Source organism: Phascolarctos cinereus, unplaced genomic scaffold (assembly GCF_003287225.1).
Source record: "Phascolarctos cinereus isolate Bilbo 61053 unplaced genomic scaffold, phaCin_HiC Scaffold_1;HRSCAF=81, whole genome shotgun sequence".
Classification (NCBI taxonomy): Eukaryota; Metazoa; Chordata; class Mammalia; order Diprotodontia; family Phascolarctidae; genus Phascolarctos; species Phascolarctos cinereus.
The window spans coordinates 210642142-210663652 of NW_027555514.1; the positions used below are offsets into that span (position 1 = coordinate 210642142).

Consider the following 21511-nt stretch of genomic DNA (forward strand, 5'->3'; position numbering starts at 1 on the left):
ACCCCACTTCCGCCCGCGTCACGTAAGGACGTGCGGCCTCCGCCCTTCCGGTAGTCGCCTGCGAGTGGCAGAAGAGGCGTTGCCTTTCCCCCTCCCCTCCCAGCTCAGTCCGGGCCCCAGGCCGCTGGCGGCGGCGCTACCGAGCGACTCCAGGCCACTTGTATTTAAAATGCTTTTTTTTTTATTTGTCCTTTAAAAACAAACTTGGAAGAAGCAAAATCCAAAACTTGCCCTTTGCCTCTCACAACATAAATTATGTACAGTTCATAATGATCGCCGATACAAAACATGCCACGGACAGGGGCTCTGGGGGCGGGAGGGGCGAGGCCTAAAAAAGGGGGGGGTCATTTCATCTGTTGTTACGAAGGACAAACCTTGCTGTACAGCATACACAACACAAAATAAAGTCTTCACGGGATTCACACTTGTCAGCGATTTTTTTTTTCCAAGGGAGGCGGAGGGAGGGAAAGGGGGTAAGGAGAGTCCTGGAGATGAAGGGGGAGACTTTAAATGGGGAAACTGAAAACCGAATATGTGCAAGTGTAAACCAACCCAAAATACAAACACGGGATGGGGGAGGGAGGGTGCTTCCGATGCAATTATACAAGCGGGGAACTTAAAAACAAAACAAAACAAAAAACCAAAATTCCAACCTTGCAGCTTGGGTCTGAGTTATAGTTTATATAAAAATTAAAAACTGTATAAGGTTTCTTCACTAAGATCTACAGGACTATCAGATACCTAGCATATGCTTACAAAGTCTGCCCCCCAGACCCCTTTCCCTCCCCAATCCCAAACCCTAACCTGGGCTCCAGCCCAGTCTGGAGCCAGACCTTCTGGGGCCAGTTCCCAATGGGTACGGCCCCAGTGCTCTCCACTCCCAGCAGCCTAGGCCTTTTGCTCATGGAAAGGAAGGAAGAGGTCCAGTGGTTGGGGGTTGTGAGGGTAGGGTGGGGGTGATGGTGGTAGAGAAGCCCAGTCTTTTGCTGCTTGGTTTATTTACAGCAGCTTCTCTTTGCTACTTGTGGGGTGAGGGGTGGTGGGTGGGGAGGAGTTCTTTTAAACCTTTGCATCTTAAAACAGTAGAGGAAGCAGCTTTTTCTTTTTCCCTTAAAAAAAAAACTTCAGCCTCCTCCCCACCCCTGCCACCCCATTCTGTCTCAAATTAAAACACAAAACAAAAACTTTTTTTAAAAAAAACCCTAAAAACACAACAGCGACTAGGCTCCCTGCTCCAGCCCTCTCCACTGGCATCACCTTCATCCTCATGCTCCAAATTTTTGATTCTTTAAAATAATTACAAAATGCCCTTTTGCCCACAGCCCCTAGAAGAGAGAACTGAATAAAAACTTCATCTTCAAACCTATGGCTCCCTACCAGACAGGGGCCCTAGGGGTTACTTCAGCCCCACCCCCACCCCCACCCCTACCCCCACTCCAGGAAGAAGTTCAATCAACTGCAGCACAAGTTAGGGAGGGAGATAGGAGAAAAAGGAGGGAGGGGACCCGTCACCCTCTGGCTCCCCTAGGGGCCAGCTCACTTTTGTGCGTTATAAAAGTCCAACTGTACATCTGGGAGTGGGGAAACTGAGCCCAGCCCCTGTCCCCTCCCCTCACCTTTACAGCAGTCACAGCCAGGGGAGTGGGGGGGGGGTTAGGAGCAGGGCAGCAGGTCCAGGATAATGGAGGGCAGCCCCCCCACAAGGGGAGCTCCAGGTGTCCCTCCCCTCGCCCCCTGCCATTTATAAACTGGTTTTGTAAAAAGAAAATAGATATATTTATATAGAATATATAAAGCACAAAAATTAGTAGTTTTACATTTGCTCTCCCCAGGGGGTGGGGGGGAGAGGGGAGGGTTCTCACCTCCTGCTGGCCCCCCCATGCCCCACATGACTATATACAATCCGGCTTATAAATAGATAAATACCCCCCCACCCTCCCCACGATGACACTAAGCTCCCCTACCCCCAACACCTCCCTTTCCCACCAGACCAGCAGCAGTTTGGTGGCTGGGGAAGTAGGGAGCTCTGGGCCCCAACCTGCCCCACGGGGAATGGGTACACAACTCAAGAGAACCTCTTTCCCCTCTGATTCCAGGGAGAGGCTGAGGGAGGCACTGGGCTCATGATGGGGTTGGGAGTACAAGAGGAGGACACCCTGGTTCTGAAACACAACCCCAACACCTCCCCCTCCCAACTTGTTCAGAGGAGGAGAGATGCTCAGCCTCTGAGGGGATCAAGGGGTCACCCTCTCTCAATCGCTTCCCATCAGCCCTAGTCACTACCCCATGCCCACAGTTAAAAACAGATTTTTTTTTTTCTAAAGATTTTCCTTTTTTCCCTCCCCTCCCTTCTCTACCCCCAATTCAGACAGGGGGTTGAAGGATTAGAGGGCTGGGGAGAGGGTCTCACATTTCAAAACAGCAAAAAATCCAACACTTAAATGAGGTAGGTGTGGGTGCAGGATCTCCTTGCCCGGCTTGCCTGCCTTGCCCGCCCCACCCGGGCAGCTGGGTGCCTCTTTCCCGTTCGTGTTGCATTTGTCAGAGAGAAAACAAGGAAACACAACCCAGAAAGAGAGAGATGGAAAGAGGGACAGAGACACAGAGGAGAAGAGGGAGACAGAGAGAAAGGGAAGGAGGGGGATTAGGAAGTGGGGACAGGACCCAGCGGGCAGGGCCAGGTGTGGGGACCCAGCCTTTGGGATTGTCAAGCTTAATCAAGTCTCTTTGCAGCCTTGAGTTGGGCTGGGGACGTCAGTGGGAGCACTGGGGCTGGGAGACCCAAGCTGCCACCCTCCTCACCGTCTCTGCTGCCTCCCAGACGGTGCTGGGTAGTTCCCAGCCCATATCTACCCAACCCCCCCACCCCCCGAACCTGAGATGCCCAATGGCTGTTTCTGTCTGTCGGCTCCTGGAGCTGGGGGCAGATATGCCAGCCTGGGGCCTGTGGTGGTGGGGGAGGGAAGTCATCCCTGGTGCCCAGAATGGGCACTGCCCCGGGGCCCTTAGCCCCATCCTGCTCCTGGGGCTCTGGTCAGCCAGCAGCCCCAACTCTGGGTCCTGGCTCTCTTCCCCTTCAACCCTTTTGGGAAGGGCTTTGGAGGGTTTCCCCTGCCCAGTTGCCTCTGAGCTTAGTTCATCCACTTCCGGCAGTTCCAGGCTCCACAGTGGCAGGGGATTTTGTGCTGATCATCCTCAAAGTCAAACTGATAGTCATAGGTCAGCTGGGGAGGGAAGGGAGAAAGGATCAGGTCCAGCCAGGCTTTAGGGGAAAAAAAAAAACAACACACAATTCAAAGGAAAGCACACTGCCAATCACATCACTCACCTCTTCTCCTTTGGGGATGCGCCGGCTGGAGATGATAATGATCTTATCCTCCTTATCAAAGGTCACAACCTCTGCCACACAGTTGGGGGCACAAGAATGGTTAATGTACCTGAACCGGAAAAGACCAGGGAGAAGTCAGTGTCAGGGGGCCAGTTCTACCCTGACACGCCCCTCCCTTCCTCTCCATCTTACCTGGCAGGCCCTCCAGTAAGTGTGGCATCAATCACATGCTCATTGTTTATACGAAACATATAGATACCTCGATTCTGTGAAAAGGAAGGGAACAGGAGAAAGAGATTCAAATAGAGCTCCCCAGGTTTCCCCAAATGTCTCTCATTTTCCCTTGAAGACTCAAGTTTGCCATCAGCCTAAGTCCCCTACACACAGCTCCTCTCCCTTGCCCTAACCTGCTCCTCATAGATCTTCTCACGACGGTTGGCCACCTCATTTCGGATGATGGTGCCAATATACTCAATGACCATTGTGTGCTTCTCCAAGTCCTTGGCAGCATACAGCCCCAGGCCCTGAATACGAGATCGAGCCAGGTACACATTGTTCTTCCACTCAGTTCGAAGCCGTCGGTACTGGGATGACTTGGAGTGCACAAACTGTTTGCTGTACGGGGTGTTGGTCTCGCCTGTGAAGGTGCTCTGGTATGCCTTGGACATGCTGGTGCTATTGAGGGTGTGAGGCCTGGGGGCAGCAGAAAAAATGGCAAGTTAAGATCTCTTCTAGAACGAGTGGGCACACAATGATCTGTACTCAACCCCGGCCCTGGCATGGGGCAAATGTTAGCCAGGCCTCAGGACATGTGCTATGGGCATATGGGAAATACAGTCTTGGCCAATGGAGACAGCCCTAATTTCCTATAAGAGTCTCCATCTTGGTGGGGCAGCAGTTAAGATCCATATGCCCCTGTATTCCCATGGGTACAGAAAACCTAAGATGGGTCTAGGAGTCAAATAAGCTAAACTCCTCCCATTCCCTGATGTATGGATACGTTCACTCTCTCACGACTAGCCCAACATATGTGCTCTTACCTCAACCACCCCTGGGGACAGTCTGTGTCTTATCATTGCAGTTACTGGACTGTCCCTTGGATCTCTAGAATGCTGTCCCCTTACCACATCAGAATAACTCTTGAGAACTAAACTTGTTTACACTTCTGCCTGCCTTTCCTCCCACCCTACAAACATAAAGACTACAAATTCTCCCCAAGATAGGGACAGTATCTATCTCCTCTTGTCTCCGCACTGAATACTCAATGCAGGAAAATGATTAAGTAACCTGTTTGACTCTCCCACTGACCCCATCCCTGGTGCCCTACCTCCCCCCCCACTTCCTACTCCCACTCCGTCTTTCCCCTCAGCAACCACCTAAGCTGCATTCCTGCCCTTCATCTCTGCACCCCCACAGTTCAAGTCCAGACCTCCTTGCTTGGGGCTTGGTCACATACAGTGACAGAACTCCTTTAAAATTGTTTCTGTCTTCCTGTACCCCAGCTGGTGGGCTAGGGTTCACTAACGGCATAGTGGGAAAAGCACTGAACAAGTCAAGAGACCAGGATTCTAGCTCTGGGTCCATCTTTGACTTGCTGTGTGACCTTGGGCATGTCAATTAACTTCTCTGGACCTCAGTTTCCTCATCTGAAAAAAGGGGGTAATACCACCTCTGCCCTTCATACCTCATAAGGTTATTGTGAGCATCAAATGAGATAATGGATGTGAAAGCGCTTTGGAAAAAAAAGTATAAAATGCTATACAAATGTGAGGTTTTAATACGCTTCCAATTATTATTCCTGGAGCCACCTCAGCCTAGGGGAGGTGAACACTAGCACTCCAGGGCGCTTCCGAAGGCTCCCTTTTAGGCTCAAGGTGGAGGGAGTCAGAGCCTCTTAGAAAGGGGAAAGGGAAAAAACTGTTGGCTCCCTCATCCATCACACCATTAAATACCTGCCTACTGCATACCACCCCAGCAACACTTTGCCACCCTCTACCCCCACCCCATACTCTTAGCTGGTTAGGCAGGAAAGACAAGCACCTTTAAGGGGGCCCCTGGCTTCAGACTCCTCTATTCAATATGCCTGAGTGATTCCCCAACCTTTCCAAGGGAAAAGATGTCTCAATTTTTACCCCATTTCCTCCCCACTGTCATCCCAACGTCTCCAATCCTCCACCCTGTTTCCTACCCATTTCCTTGGCTTCAGACTCCTCCCAAACCTGGCTCTACCTCAGACTCCCTCAACAAAGAGGCTCACCGTTTGTAGTGAGTGAGAATTTTGGGCTCAGAGCGGGCACAGCCAGTAGGGTTGATCATAAGTGGCAGTTCCATCAGTGGGTGCCGTCCATATCGAAACAAATAGTTGTGACAGCTTTCCACCCCAGGCAGCTGTGGACACAGTGAGCAATCTACCATAGCCCAGGCCCTTGGGAGCAGCACTACCCCAACCAGCCCACCCCAGAATCCTCCCCTCATTCCTCCTTACCGACTCTGCAATTCGTAGGACAGCGTGCACTGTCAACCCAAAGAGCTCCTCGCCCTTAAGATACTCTGGAAATAATCGAAGCATGTCTGCTTCCTTTCGCATGGCAGCCACTGGTTCAATAATACGGTTCCACACAGCTGAGAGGGAAATAGAGTAACTATCAAAAGGCCCATTTCCCCCCAAATCTAGACTTCCCCCAGATACAAGAGCTATTGTGTTATCTATGGCTCCCATGACCTATGGCAGGGGTGGGGAACCTGTGGCCTTTACAGAACAAATCCTTTTGTTAAGGATTTATTATTTGTTATTTTATATTTATACTTATAATTATTTATTAAGGGGATTTGTTCTGTGAAGTTTGGATTCAGTCAAAGGGCTGCACTTGAGGACCTAGAGGGCCACAATATGGCCTCGAGGCAGCAGGTTACCCCACCAGTGGCCTAGGCTTTGACTTCTTCCCTCTAAAACAGGAACGGCCAGGGGCAGCTAGGTGGCGCAGTGAACAGAGCTCTGGCCTTGGAGTCAGGAGGACCTGAGTTCAAATCCAGCCTCAGACACTTAACACTTACTAGCTATGTGACCTTGGGCAAGTCACTTAACCCCCATCGCCTCACCAAAAAAGAATATATAAATAAATAAACAAACAAACAAATAAATAAATAAATCAGGAATGGCCCCCTATGGGCCAGAACCTCCGCTCTAAAGATAGTGAGGAATATAAAGTAGGAATATAAAAGAATTTATCTCTACCCCCACCCCTAAACATAGTCAACACTGGCCAGGGCTTCATTTAATGCTGGTTCTAAGCAAGGGAAAATACTGATGGGTTAAGTTCAGGGTAGGGGAAGTTCAGACTCAATCCATGGGGACGAGGAAAGGGGGAAAAAAAAAAGAACAGCAGGAAAGATTAAAGTTGAACAACAAAAAACTTGCCCAGTCTAATAGCTGCTAGGCCACAGAAGACAGAGACTAAAAACCAAAGGCCTTTGTGTGTACTAGAGCTGGGAAGGAGTGCTTCCAACCACATGGGAGTATGGAGAAGATGACCCACCCCCCCCAGTCCCCGGTACCTGACTCCGGAGAGCCTCACCTTGGGGGGATGCATCAGTGAAGACCAGGTCCTCCAAACCCTGTTCCATGACCTTGACGATGAACTCGGGCCGCCCATTGTTCTCGACAATGGAGCAGCGGTAACAGCAGCGCCGGTTGTTGGTGCGTAAGCTCCAGTAGATGCGCGTGGCCTCATAGCCCACCGGGTACAGGGCTGTGGCGCTATGAAAGTCGGCCATCTGGTGGGGCAGGAGCTGCCCGATGGCATGGAACACTAGCCCTCCCACCCGGAACATGTGCAGCCGCTCACCGCGCTGGATGATGCTAGCGATCTGCTTCACCTCATCCCGCTCAATGTAGACACGTCGAAAGACGGCAAAAGAACTCAGCTCCTGCTCACAGGGCCCCTTTAGCTTGTGCAGGGGGCACAGCATCGTTTTATCCTTGAAGAACATGCACTTGGCCCGGATGGCACAGGCAAAGTGGTAGACACTAGGACATCGCAACCGGTTGCAGCTGTTAGTGGCTCCTGTACGCTGGCACAGTGAACACTTGGTCAGCAGCCCTCGGTGGAGGGCACCCTCGACATTCATCAGTGCCCCACCCTGAGTTTCGTAAACTTCTGTGGACCACAGGGCGCAGTTCAGGTGGACCCAGAGGTCTAGGTCCAGGTTGAGAAGTCGGGCTGGCCCATCAGTAGCTCCATCACCCTCTTCGTGGCAGAAGCAGCAGCGCCGAAGGTCACGGGGCACCTTGTCAGGTCGGAGGGCTGTGCCCAACTGCTCCATGAACTCTGCCACCTCCCGCTCACCCTCCCGTCGTCCACCACCCTTCTGGATCGTCAGCAGCAGCCGTAACCGTTTCCAGCGAAGCCCTTTCCACTTCTTAAGCCGGGGTGGCCGGGAATCCTCCCCCTCTTCAGGGGGCCGGGCTCTGGGCTTGGGGCGAGCTGCTTCAGGCATCGGAGGTGAGGGAACTAGTGGTGGGGGTGATGGGGCTGAGGGTTCAGCTGGGGGGCTGGCAGGGGAAGGGGCTGAGGGTGAAGGAGGAGGGGAAGGCTCCTCAGGAGGTGGGGCAGAGAGCTGACGGACATCCAGGTTGGAGACGTTGTGGATATAGCAGTGCTGGGCAGGCAGCTCTGGGACAGGGCTTTCCTACAGAGACAATCCCGTATCATCAGAACAAGGAAGCCCATTCAAGCCTCCTGACTGTGCCCAGGACACTAGCCTGGTATCCACCATTGTTCCTCCCCAAACCCCCTGAACCTGCCCCTCTGAGGCCCTCTGCCCTGTTAGCACTGCCCCTACCCACTTCCATCCCCCCAGCTCTGACCCCTCCCATCCCATGGCCCCACCTGCTTGAGGAGGCTCAGGATGTCCAGCTGGCTCTTGAGGGTGTAGCCAGGCAGCACTGCATCAAACTGTTTCAGCCAGTCACTGCTACCCTCAGTGGGCTTTCCCCCTAGGCTTTTCTCTTTACCACCTGTAGGAAAAAGTGAGGAAGAACCCATTACCCTCTGAATCCAGAGTGGCTTGGCACCCCTTCTCCCCTCGCCTCCTGCCCGATCTCTGCCACACTCACCAGGCCCCTCCACTTCCCCCTTCTTGGGCTCGGCACCCCCTGCACGGGCAGGACTCTCTGGGAACAGCACCTCATAGGAGCTGGGGATCTTCATGCTCAACAGCTCTGCCACAGCCACCATGACACCATTCAGATTCTGACATATGGGGGGAGGAAGGATGGAGGGAAGAGGGAGAGATGTGTCATCTGAGGTCCCTGGGTGTGGTACTGCCATTCCAGCAGAGGCTCCTTCCCTTTGCCCCCTGCTTCCCAATGCCCCCCACCGCTTTGGTATACCTTGGCAGCAGTAGCAGAAACAGTCAGCATGACGGACACCTCACTCCCTTTGCCCTTTTCCCAGGTGTTGGCAGACAGCTTTCCTGTTGGTTCTAGTTCCAGAGCCCCAAAGGGCTTGGTATCTGGGAAGACTAAATAGGACAGGGAAGACCATGAAGGCCCAGCTGGTCTCTAACCCTCCCCCACAACAAGAACAAAAACCTAACAATAAAAACAAAGCAGCAGCTAATATTTACCTAGCGGTTTAAAATATATTCTTTCATTTGATCCCCACAATAACTCCAAGTATTATTATTCCAATTTTGCAGACAAAAACAGGGGCTTAGGGACATCAAGTAGAGAAGGTAAGATTCGAACCTAGGTCTTTCCTGACACCAAAAGCTAGTCCTTTTTCTGCTCTGCTACAATGTCTGCTTTTCCTCAAGCACATACACACACCTGGGATGCTGGCCCGGGGGATGATGGGGATGACTGGGGAGAGGGCCCTGTCCTCCTGCTCCTGCTGGCCTGACATCAGCTGGGGAAATCGAGGTGCCTCCTCTCCCAGAATACTCTCAGGTGAAGAAGCTGGCACAATGCTGTCAGGAGAGTCGCTCTCCTCATCACTCTCCATCCTAGAGATCAGGGACACCAGGCATGTTTGCACCACGTTGTGGTCAGCCTTCCCCAGTCTCTTTAAGCCTGGGGATATCACAGCCCCACACGAAGTCCCCGTGACAGGGTAGCCAAGTGCCCCACCCCACCCCGCTCCTCATTTCATTGCCAACCTGACATCCTCAGTCTGGTTGTGAGGAGGAGTGGGAAGCGCAGCCAGCAGGTCCAAACTCTTCACTTCAGGAGCATCTAGGAGCAGAGGGAGAGAAGGGATATGGAACAGAGGGGCCACTCCTCCCCAACATCTCAGGCCTCTCATTTCTTAGGTTCTGCTGCTCTGACAGTTTCCCCGTGCCACAGGGTCTGCCTGGGGCCTGAGCACATGAAGCTCACTTAACTCTGTCCCCACCTCCACATGCTTCCAAAGTCTGGGTTTTCACAGGTGGTAAGGGAACAGAAAAAACTCATTATGCTTCTGTTACAAGGAATGACTCTCTGCATAGAGGATGAGAAAGAGATGAGAGAGATCTATTTTTTCCTTAAGGGAAAGTCTACTACAGTCTTGGGTGCTGGTGGCCTTTATGCAGTCAGACCACCAAGCTGGTCCTTTAAAAAACTAAAACCAGTGGGAGGGAGCAGGAAGGAGGCAGTTAGGGGCCTCTCTCTCTGCCTCACCTCCCCATCCCCTGCTTACCCCTGGGTCCCCCATCAGGCTCTCGGGCAGGCGCTGCATCTTTAGGTTGCTCCCCCAGGTCCTCAGAAGGAGTGACCCCATTCACCAGTTTCTGCTGTACTGACGGGGGCGGGGTAGGCGGCAGTGAGGAAGGCGGTGTTGGCGGATTACTCAGGTTATTCTAGGGGGGCAAAAAGGAACAGCAAGTCTGACAGTGAACAAGTCATCTCGACGGCCCTACCCTGTGCCAGGCTAAGAATTCCCTTGAGCCCTCCCATCTCAGCATGGTGCCGCCTCTTCCAGACCTTCGTAAGAAGCTGGGAATAGTAGTCAGGGCCAGTGGGTAGTGCCCCACTCCCAAAGGCCCCCCTCAGCTGGCTCCGCCCATTGATGAGGCAGCCACTGCCGAAGGGAGCAAAAAGGCTGAAATTGTTGGTGATGCTGGGTTCTGTAAGTGGCAGCAAGGACAGCTCCTGGGTCGGGAGACAGAATAAAAGCCATGAGAACATGAGTACTTAAGCCCCTACAGCTAGAAAAGGAACTCCCAAGGGACATCCCCCCCCTCAGCCTCCTCCCACCTGCCCTGGGGACTGTGCAGCTGGGATTCCTGGGGGTCACCTGCTTTAGCTGTTTCAGCAGGGCCTCACTGGCTTTCACCCCATCTTCCTTCCGGAGCTTCTTCCGGGAGCTTGCTACCCTGTCGCCTGCCTTCTGTACCCTCTTGGGCTTGGGGGTCAGTGGTTTCTTGGCTGCAGCATCCTGTGACAGACACATCCACTGTAAGGGGTACCCACCCACCTCCCCTCCAACCCCCTGGGACATCTCATGTCATAGGCATATAGTAAAAAAAGGTTTAAATGTACGTATAGAGGCAGAGAAGGCAGAGGTTAGACATGCCACTTAGCAGACACGTGGTGGCCTCCAGGCCAAGCAGAGGCCACTCTCTAGCCAAGGTACTCACCTCCTTGCTGACTGGAGTGCCCTGAAGTTTCTGCTCCAGCCCAGCCAGCTTGCTGTCAATGTGCCCATTGATCTCTGCTCGGAGCCCCTCAGGTCCATGGCCTGTGCCAAGCTGTACATTCTTTGCTCGAAGTAGCTTCTGCAAGAGCAGGTGCCCAGCCTCTGAGCGGCTGCCTGCCAGTAAGAGGTGGTTGCTGGTGCCTGGTGTGCTTACAGGCTCCCCATTAGCCTCCCGTTTCACCACCTGGGCACCCAGGGCGCAAGGCTCCTCTCGAGGCTCCTGCTTGATCATGAGTCGGGACGGCTCGGGCATCTCCTGCCCGTTCACCTGCTCCACCTCTCCAGGCCTCATGTTGTTCTGCTCAGGCTTATGCGCCTCAGCCAGGTTGTCTGGGGTTTCCCAAGGTCCTGGTCCCTTGGCAAAGAAAGCATCTGGAAGCTGGGAGGCTGCTGGTGAGGGGGGTGGAATGTCCCCTGAAGGTAGCTCCAAGGAGGATTCTTGGGGCTTTGGGATCTCAGTCTGGGTAGGGGTGAGCTGAGCCTCAGCAGGAAGCTGAGGGCTAGGGGGCAGCAATCGTGGGGAAGGTCTCTTTGGCTCTTGGGGGCTGGATGGCAGAGGAGGGGGCTGTGCAAGGCCAAGGGTTGGCCCTGATGCTATGGCTCCTTGTGGGGTAGAGAGCCGGGAAGGGCCCTGGGGTCGGGGCACCGCCCCTAGCTCCTGCACAGGCCCTGATGGAGCTCCGAGGAAGCCCCCAGGTTGGGGCTGGCGGCCCAGGAGGCCTTGCAAGGAAGAAGGATGGCTCCCAGGCTCCAGGTAGGGCACTGTTTGCCTTAGCACCTGGCCTTGCTGCAATTGCCTCTGCATAAGAAGGGCCTGCAGCTGCTGTTGCTGCTGAGGGCTCAGGTGCCGAAGCTGTGGGTTCTTGGCCAAGACACCCTGAAGCTGGGCCCGCAGCTGCCCCACAGTAGGCATTCCTGCATGCCCTGGTAGGCCCTGCCCAGGGTGGGGCAGAGGGCCTGGCTTGGGAGGCTGCAGCCTTGGGCTCCCTTTCAGGGGTCGATCCAGCCCAGAGGCCCGCTCCCCTACAGAACCTAGGGGTTGGGTCAGCAGGTGGGACATGGAAGTAACTTCAGGGGGCTGCCCACCAGCCATCTGCCCATGACTTGCACCACCTGGGGGATGGAGTAAGCTGATTTGCTGTTGTTGCTGCTGCTGCTGCTGCCCTGAAAGTCTCAGAGATGCCTGTAACTGCAGGGAGTTCATCTGAGGGGGCTGGGGCTGGGGCTGGGGCTGGGGCTGGGGCTGGGGCTGGGGCTGGGGCTGGGGCTGGGGCTGGGGCTGGGGCTGAGGCTGGGGCTGGGGCTGGGGCTGGGGCTGGGGCTGGGGCTGGGGCTGGGGCTGGGGCTGGGACTGGGGCTGGGGCTGGGGCTGGGGCTGGGACTGGGGCTGGGGCTGGAGCTGAGGATGAGGCTGGGGTTGGGAAAGGAGGAGGTGAGAGTCCCCAGGGAGGGGGGGCTTCACCTCCACTGGCTCTGGGGGCAGGGTTTCTGTAGGAGGACCCAATGCCAATGGTCCCCCTAGGTGCACTGAGGAGCCTTCTGTGCCCTCAGGTACTAGCACTGTCTCTGCCCCAGCTTGCTCTTTGCTTGGTAGGCCTGAGGGCAACCCTTGGCTCAGCAAGAGGGTTGGGCCCAAGGCTCCATGACTGGGAAAGTGCTGGAGGGGTTTGGCAGGCAAGCCGGGACCCAGGGCCACCTGCTGCTGCTGCTGCTGTTGCTGTTGCTGGGTAAGAGAGTTGGCTGGGGGTGGCAGCAATTGCTGCTGCTGCTGCTGGGGAGGCAATAAAGGTCGACCCTGGTTTAGGAGCCCCAGCTGCTGCTGCTGCTGCTGTGTTCCCATGGACTGGGTGCCCAGCTTGGGTTGCCCACTAGGAGGCATCAATCCCTGTTGGAGATGGGAGAGACCAGCCAGGGGCTGCTGCTGCTGCTGCTGCTGCTGCTGCTGTTGCTGCTGCTGGGCCATGACAAGTCGGTGGGCCATGAGGCCTTGTGCTTGCTGGGCCAGTTGAGGGGACCCTAGCATTCGGGGCTGGGCAAGGAGCACTTGTCTGTGAGGGCCTTGGGGACCCAGACCTCCAGGGTGCACCTGCTGCTGCTGTTGTTGCTGCAACACTGCCACCTGGGCAGGGCCCAGCATGCCCTGGGGCCCTGGGGGCGGCTGGGGGGACAGCTGCTGGACCAAGAGGCCCTGATGGCTGCCAGGAGGCAGGAGTCCCTGCGGCTTGGGTCCCAGGCCCTGCTGCTGCTGCTGCTGCTGCTGCTGCTGCTGCTGCTGCTGCAAAGCCACCTGTCCTAACAGGTGCTGCTGCTGCTGCTGCTGCAGCTTCTGAGTCAGCTGCATTCGCTGCTGTTGCAGCTGGAGCTGCCGTTCCTGTAAGAGCCGTGCATCGGCACCCAGGCCTCGGAGAGCAAGATTCCCAGGGAAGAAGCCTGCTGAGGGGCCTGCTAGGGTCCCTGGCCCGACTGGATGCTGCTGCTGTTGCTGCTGTTGACCCAGGGCTGTGTTGAGGAAAGGGCCACTGGGCTGGCCAGTCAGTGCAACTCCTCCAGGAGGCAGGCGAAGGCTGCCCGCCTGCCCACCCGGGGGTCCCTGTGGAGGCTGCAGCCCGTGGCCTGGGAGCAGCTGCCCAGGAAGCTTGGCCAGCAGCCTGGGGCTCTGGGAGGGGCTCAAGGCCAGCACCGAGGAATGCTGCTGCTGCTGTTGCTGCTGCTGTTGCTGCTGCTGCTGCTGCTGCTGCTGCTGCTGCTGCTGCTTGTTCCGATACTCTGCCATGAGGTTTGTGTGCTCCTTCTGCTGTTTCCGAACCTAGGCGTCATCACAGGGAGTGAGGGAAGATGTCATGAGTAGGTGGAGGCCTCAACCTCAGCCCACTTGCCACCCCCCCTTTTTTTAATTTGTTTTTGCTAGGCAATGGGGTCAAGTGACTTGCCCAGGATCACACAGCTAGTAAGTGTTATGTGTCTGAGGTCACATTTGAACTCAGGTCCTCCTGAATAGGACCCTGATAGGCTGGTACTCTATCCACTGCGCCACCTCACTGTCCCTACACACCCCCTTCATAACCTTCTCTGACAAGGGCCTCTACCTGGTCCAGCTGCTTCTGGATCTTGCTCTGCTGCTCAGTGACCAACTTGAGCTTCTCCGCATCGGCCTCTGGGAACTCTCGGCCAGCCTTCTTAGCGGTGCGCTGCTTGGCGCACAGGGCCTTTCGGGACTTCCGGTGCACCCCAATCTGCTCTTCCAGCACCTTGAGCTGCATCTGGAGCAGTTGCTGGGTGTGAAACAGCCACTCTTCATACTGCCGCTGGTCAGCTTCGTCTGGGCCAGGAGAACAGGAGTCAAGGGGCCTGCTTGCCATAGGTCCCAATGGGGCACCATTCTGACCCTTCACTGCCCCACCCCCCCATCTCCTTCGGGTCCCACCATACTCACTGATCACACCATGGGCAAAAGTGGGTGGGTTGGGCCGAGGCTGGGAGGGGTCACTGCTGCTCCGTTCCTGTGAGTGGAAAGGACGCCAGGGGTCACTGCTCTCTCCTTCCCACTAGGTTCTTTTGATCAAACCCACCTTACTAGCTCTTACATGAGGACACTCTAATACTAGAGATGCTTATGGGTGCTAGGACGCATTCCCTCCGCACATCCCTTCTGTATACAAATGCCACCTATCCACAACTCCACCTGCTCACTCACCTGCCCACTCCCAGCTGCCACATGATTCTGTAGGTCAGTGCTGCCAGGAGCTCCTGAGAGCCGCTGGGCCAACAGGGACACCTGTTGCCTAGAACCAGTCAGAGAAAAGACAGCAAAAGGTGAGAGAGAAGCCAGATGGGGAGGACGGAGAAAAGGGAGTCAGGAGAGGACAGGACAAGTTACATAGGCCTCTTCCAGTAGATACCTCACCTGTTCATGCCTGGTGCCACCCCAATGCTGCCCTGTGCCATCACCTTCTTGATGCCCTTCAGGGCCACCATCTTAGCCTTAGCAATGGGGTCAATGATGTCCTCTGCAGCAAACTTGTCCAAGTCTTTGAAGAAAGTACCAGAGGGTAAGGGAAGATGCTGAATTAGCTGTCCCTTCCCTATCTCATGCCTGCCACCCAGTGCCTGTCTGGTCCCTCGCCTTTCCTGTCCTCAAAACAGCCTAGCAGCAACGACTTGTGCCAAATGCCATGACTGCACTCTGGACACCTTCTGGTAGACTCCATCCACACTCCAGGCCCAGTATTCTGTCTGCCTGCTCCATAAGGCACAGAAGTCAGAGGCCTTTGATATGTCAACAGAAGCCTTCGGGGGCTACCTGTTGCCTATAAATAAAAAAATTCAGGGGCCAGTGAGATAGTGCAGTGGCTAGAGCTCTGGCCTTGGAGTCAGGAGGACCTGAGTTCAAATCTAGTCTCAGACACTTGACACTTACTAGCTATGTGACCCTTGGCTATGGGACCCCATTGCCTAGCCAAAAAAAAAAAAAGTCAAATGATTTAAGATGGCATTCAGCACTCTCCACTAACTGGTCCCAAATCTACTATCATTTTTCTGCTATTCCCCTGCCCAGCTTTCCATTCTGGTTAAACTGATCTACTAATCACTCCCTGAATATCTGCCCACCCAGCTCAAGCCCCAACACTTGTGAAGCCTCCCACAACTGCTTCCCTACTCAATGTTTCCTCCCTCCCTTCTGAACACTGGTCACACTGACTGAGCCACACATGGAGTATTTCATGCATGTTCCTTTGTACTGTGAGTAATCTCCTAAAGTATCCAACCTGGCTCCCCAACTACAGGGCTGAAAGTTCTCAGAGACAGAGACAAGCACCCAGAATGTCATGATTCAGTCAGCTTAAAATGACAACAATGAGGATTACAGGTCCCTGCCCACCCCTCCCATTTCCCCCACACCCCTTTCCTACAAGAACAGGTACCTGTGTCAGGGAAGAAGCTGTTGGCCAGCTGCTGCTGCATCGCCAGCTGCTGCGGCTTCATGCACATCGATGGCGGTACTGCCCCCATAGGCTTCTGGGCCAGCACTGGCTGTGGATTCTGCTGAGGCACCAAGCTTGCCTGCCCTCCACTAAGCATATGCCCCTGGTTGGGCACCATGGCCATGGGAGGGACCAGGCGCTGCTGTAGGGCATGAGATGGTTGCTGGGTGGACATCATTGCCTGAGTGGACACTAGGCTAGGCTGCCGGGCCCCAAGCCCTAGTGCAAGCTGTTGTGGGGTAACAGCCAGGCCAGGAGATGGACCTTCTTGGGGCAGAGGCATGGACTGGGCAGTGCCTGAGGTGGCCAGCAAGAGGTGCTGCTGCTGTTGCTGCTGCGGCGGCGGTGGTGGTGGTGGTGGTGGTGGTGGTGGTGGTGGAGGCGGCGGCGGGGGTGGGGGCGGCGGTGGCGGTGGGGGTGGTGGGGGTGGGGGTGGGGGTGGCTGCTGTAGCTGGGCAGAGAGCTGTTGCTTCTTTTGGAGTTCTTTTTTCTCATGCTCCAGGAGATCCTCAATGAGCAGAGGCAGTTCACTGGCCACCAAGGAGCTGTCCATCTTGTCCAGCTCATCTCCAGACGGTGGAGGCCCACCAGGCAGGGTCAGGGCCCCACTCTCCAAGTCAAACTTCTCCAGCAAGGATGCTCCCCCTGGGCCACTCAGTGGGCTCGAGGTCAACAGCTGGGGTGGGGTCCCTGCTGTGTTTCCAAAAGGACTCTTCTCAGCGGTATGCACATTGTTAGAGAAAGGACCCATGTTTAGCCTGCTGTCTCGTGGCCCCAGCAAGTTCTGCCCAGGCTTCAGCCCCAGCCCCAGAGTGCCGGGAGGCACTGGGTCTGCCTTGGGGGTGGCCATGGTGAACTGACAAGGAGAGGCCTGGTGTCCACCTTCCTCTAATTTAGGTTTTACTTCAGTGGCCCCGGGGGCAAGATGGGAATCAGGTCCATCAGTGGTAGGGGGTGGGCGCTCCTCAGTGCCAGATAGGCTGGGTTCTGTGCCCCTCAGGAGCGCCTCACGCTCAGCCTTCTCATTGGCGGATTCTACCAGTCGCAAGTGTTCATTAAATATGTCCTTCTTGTCACCAGTGTCCAGCTCAGGGTCTGTGTAGGCCAAGAGGTCGAATTCATCCCCATTCAGCAAGTCATCCAGATGGGGGTCATTGGTCTCCAAGTTTCCCAGGGTGCCTAGTTCATCATCGCCCTTGGCCACATCTACCCCAAGCCCCAGGTGGGCCAGCTCCTCGTCATCTTCCAGTGCCTTATGGGCATCAAAGTCGTCATCCAGCTCGGGCTCCTCACAGGGCAGTTTTCCAGATTCCAGGACCAGGGGTGGACGTCCTGCCTCGGTGCTTGAGGGAGATCGGCCAACCAGCTCCAGGCTGGCAGGAAGGCTAGGACCCTTGGTGTGGGGGAGGGGGTGGAGGCTGTTACTCAGCTCAGGTGGTGGAGGAGCTGAAGGCTTCTGCGGGGGCAGGGTGGACACTGCCACAGGCCGAAGACTATCCGGAGCCAGGCGATGGGAGTCCTCAGGCACTGAGAAGAATCGTGGTCTCTGAGGGGGGCCCTGAAGATGGTAAGGTGCACCACCAGGCCCTGGCCCCTTCTGCACATTGTGACGAAGCTCGATGAACTGAGCAGGACCTGGACCAGGAAGTGGCTCCACTGGGCCAGGAGGTCGGTTGGAAAGCCCACTCAGAGGAGGGCCTAGGATTGTCCGGCCAAGTTCAGGCCCAGGTGGTTGAGGGAACCTTGCAGGCATGGAAAGCCGCATGGAAGCCACAGCGGCCTGCTGCTGCTGCTGCTGCTGCTGCCAGAGCTGCTGCTGCTGTTGTGGGGGCAGAGGTCCAGAGAAGGGCCCCCGTGGGAAGAAGGCTTGGGTGCCCCCAACCAGTTGTCTGAAATTGTACACAACAGAATCAGAGAGACAAGGTAAGGCAGGAAAGAGCCAGGAGAGTTAGAGCCAGAACAGAGGGTTGGAGGAGGAAAGGAAGACAGGAAAAGAAAGCAGGGGAACAAGGCAAGATGGCCTGGGTATCCACAGTAATCCGAAACTGACCTCACAGAGCACATTAAGGTTTATGAAGCGTTCTATACATGTTGACCTAATTTGATCATTTCCACAGCTCTGTAAGATAGGCAATACAGGCATCTTTATCCCTACTTTAAATCAGGAAGCTGTGGTTCAGGAATCACACAGCTAATATGTGCCTAAGGTAAGATTCAAACCCAGGGCTCTCCTGATTTCAAATCCAGTGCTCTTTCCAGCAGATGGGATCAGAAGTTAGAACTCAAAACCTACCCCCTGCCTGTATTCACAGTCGCCCTTGGTGACTCACCGGCCATTCATGTCAATGGAAGAAGGAGTAGGGGGTGGTGGTGGCCGAGAGAGTCTCTCCTCTGCAGGGAAGGGGCCAGGTCCCAGAACTGAGCCACTTAGCTTGTTAGGGGGCAATCCTGTAAGGCCACTTTTGTCCTGGGTGGCCAGAATGAAAACAGGTGTATAAGGAGAGTGAGAAGGCCAATGCTCAGCCTGCCACGCCACCCCTACCCCTCAATTTTGAAGCATGGTCTCCTACCCCACTGCCAATCCACCTACCTGTGCCCCAGGGTAGGAGGTGGGGCCTCGATTCAGCTGCTCAAAAGCAGGGTTGCTAGCCTCAGCACCCCAGCTGCCTGGCCCTACAGCACTGGTGGCTGCTGCTGTTTCCTTCTCCTGCCGAAGGGTATTACGCTGAATCTGCTGTCGGATCAATAGCTCTCTCAAACGCTGGCGCTGGTTAGGGATAAAGCAGAGAAGGAAAAGTCTGGTCACCTCTATCTGGCCAGGGCTGGAAAGAACCTGCAAGACTCAAAAAGCCGAGACACAGACACAGGGGCGGACCTAGCCCTGCACTGGAGACTCTCACCTGCCGCTGCTTCTCCAATTCTGTTTGGCTCAGATTGGCCATGCTGGGGTCCTGGGGACCTGGCAGCTCAGGACCCACCAGCGAGGTGGCCATCCCAGACACTGAGTCTTCTCGCTTGTCAACCGGGGAAGTGATGCTCCCCCGCTGTGGGGCACCATGGGGCAGGTAGGTGAGAGGACCATCCGGTGCAGGCTGTGGTAAAACCGATGGTGGACGCAACGGAGACAGCCCATAGCCCTCAGCTGGTGGCCCAGTGCCTGGCCCCAGGGGGCTGCCTCCTGGGTGGAAACTGCCTGCCGCTGCTGTGTAGTTTGTGCTTTGGGGCTTGCCCACAGTGGGTCCTGGCCCATAATGGCTGTTGATCCCATGGGGTGGAGGGAGACTGGGTTGAGAGGCAGGGGGGCTTCAGGGACGGCTCTCCCACTGCCTGGGGGAAAGTGAAGCGCATGGGGGAAGGATTGCCCACAAACACGTTTGCCCCAGGAGAACGGGCAAAAGATGGAGGCTGCCCGCCAGAGCTCTTAGTGTGATGGTCATTAGATTGCCCAGAGGGTAGAGCTGCTGGAAAGCCCCCTACCCCTAGTGGAGTATGGGCCAGAGGCCCAGCCTTGAAGGCAACTTCAGGGGGCTGGGACCGGGGTGGCTTGTGTAGTGGGGCAAAAGGGTCCCGGGACTGGGGCCGTGAGGGTGGACGAGAGTAGGGGTCAGGTGACTGGAAGCAAGGGGTGACTGGTGACTGGCAGAAGGCTTCCGTGGACAGCGGGCGGGGTGTTAGGGGTGACTGAGAGCTAGACTGAGACTGGGGGCTGGCAGGTACTCGAGTGAAAGGGTCAGAGGGCAAGGAGCGAGGGGGCAGGGTACAGCAACTCTCTGGGGGTGGAGGTTGAGGCCGGGGTGTCAGTGGGGGCTGTGAATAGGTCTCAGGATAGGAGCCAGAAGGAGCTGAACGATACAGGTCTGCATGGCTAGGGGGTGAGGGGGCCACAGCATGGGCAGAGGGAGGCTCCTGGGGCCTCAGGCCTATGCCCGGGCTCTGCGGCTCTACCTGAGATGCCCGAGGGGTCAGGGGGGCTTTGAAGACATCTGGTGCCTTTAGCTCCAGGCTGCCTAAGTGGGGCCCAGAGGAAGGTGAGTCTCCAAAACCAAGGCTGGGGGGGCCATAGCCGGGAGAAGCTGCCCCCAGCTCCTCTTTCTTTACTTCTAGGGCCTTCCGAGGCTCTCCAAAAGGTGGAGGGGACATCAGTTGCTCAGAAGCCTTGGCCCCACCCACCCCCCGGACTCTCTGGAACTGCCAAGTTGTCTAGTGAAGGACAGCGGGGTTTGAGAAAAGGATCAGGTGTGGAAGGCTGGTGCCGTGGGGTGCCAGGTGGGGTGGACTGAAACTCTCCGGCCTGGCCGGCCCCGGGCCGAGGGGGAGCACTCAGCATCTGAGGCTTCGCAGGGGCCACTGCCGGTCCAGGATAGGGGGGATAGGCTGGTGGTGCTGCGGGGAAGCGAGACTCCAGAGTATAGGTGGGGGCCAGTCCAAAAGGGTCCTGCAAAGGCACTTGGGCGGGCACCTGGGGTGGGAGCTTGAGGAAGAGATCACCAGGCGAGTCAGGGCCGGGCACTGTGCCCGTTGGTGGCTTCAGGAACCCGTCCGAGGAGGTAGACAAGCCAGCTGGGGGAGGGGGACTGCCAATGAAGACAGTCGGAGCAGAAGCTGGAGGGGGACTGCCCAGCATCCCTGGCTGAGGGGGAATGCGTAGGTGCAGGGTGGGCCGATCGGTTTTGCGGGCTATGTCGCCCACCTTGGTCTGCTTACTGATCTGGCTCTCCGCCTGCTGTAGGGGTATAAGAAGAGAGGATGGGTGAGATTGGGGGATGGAGGAGGTGGAATGGACCTGGGAGTCATGGGCTACAAGGGTCCAGGGGTGCCACTGTCCGGTTAAGGATGTGCGCTGCCACAAAAAACACCCTCCCTACTCCAAATTCTAAAGCTCCCATCAGGCCCCAGGCTTCTCCCCCAATTCCCCAAGTTCCAACTCACTCACCTTCTGCACCTTGTTGATGCGGTGAGCCGCCCGGTTATCTTTGGCCTTTTGCTGAGGGATAATCAGGTCCAGAGCTTAGTCATGTGCTCTGATCCTCAAGCCCACCCTGACCTGGAAGCCTATTCCCTGGGTGAATGGAGTGGAGGTGGGGCGGAGAGACCACCAGCTCCAAGTGAACTCCCTTCTTTTGTATTTTTTTTCTTTTCCCTTTTTAGGCAATTGGGGTTAAGTGATTTGCCCAGGGTCACACAACTAGTGTCAAGTGTTTGGTCTGAGGCCGCATTTGAACTCAGGTCCTCCTGACTTCAGGGCCAGTGCTCTATCCACTGCGCCACCTAGCTGCCCCTAGTGAACTCCCTTCTTTTCCCTGAGGCCCTGGATCCCCTCCCTCCAGGTACACCTCCCCTGGGGCCCTGGCCTCCCTTCCTTTTCTCATCCTCACCAGGTAGGGGGCTTTGTCAGTGGCCGGGACTTTTCTCCACAGCTTCATGATCTGTTTGCAGCGACTGGCCCAGTCTGCAGGCCAAAGGGTCAGAAGTCAAAGGGTACAGGAAAGAAGTGACACTGCCCCATACCAGACTTCAGCTCC

General features: G+C 55.9%; 1 protein-coding gene across 1 annotated transcript in view; it reads right to left on the bottom strand.

The window, feature by feature from the left end:
* Window positions 1-158: 158 nt before the first annotated feature.
* The window catches only part of KMT2D (lysine methyltransferase 2D), a 39930-nt gene continuing 18577 nt past the window's right edge, over window positions 159-21511 (bottom strand). The window contains 28 exon segments of the mRNA XM_078156795.1: window positions 159-3224; window positions 3329-3437; window positions 3521-3594; window positions 3736-4021; window positions 5586-5716; window positions 5814-5950; window positions 6904-8017; window positions 8218-8345; window positions 8445-8580; window positions 8721-8851; window positions 9159-9334; window positions 9488-9563; window positions 10009-10168; window positions 10293-10460; window positions 10606-10746; window positions 10949-13813; window positions 14094-14326; window positions 14441-14507; window positions 14702-14789; window positions 14912-15035; window positions 15930-17878; window positions 18320-18456; window positions 18580-18756; window positions 18890-19291; window positions 19293-20162; window positions 20164-20712; window positions 20923-20973; window positions 21365-21438. Of these exon segments, the coding sequence (XP_078012921.1) occupies window positions 3132-3224; window positions 3329-3437; window positions 3521-3594; window positions 3736-4021; window positions 5586-5716; window positions 5814-5950; window positions 6904-8017; window positions 8218-8345; window positions 8445-8580; window positions 8721-8851; window positions 9159-9334; window positions 9488-9563; window positions 10009-10168; window positions 10293-10460; window positions 10606-10746; window positions 10949-13813; window positions 14094-14326; window positions 14441-14507; window positions 14702-14789; window positions 14912-15035; window positions 15930-17878; window positions 18320-18456; window positions 18580-18756; window positions 18890-19291; window positions 19293-20162; window positions 20164-20712; window positions 20923-20973; window positions 21365-21438 (10646 nt within the window). The 3' untranslated portion in view covers window positions 159-3131.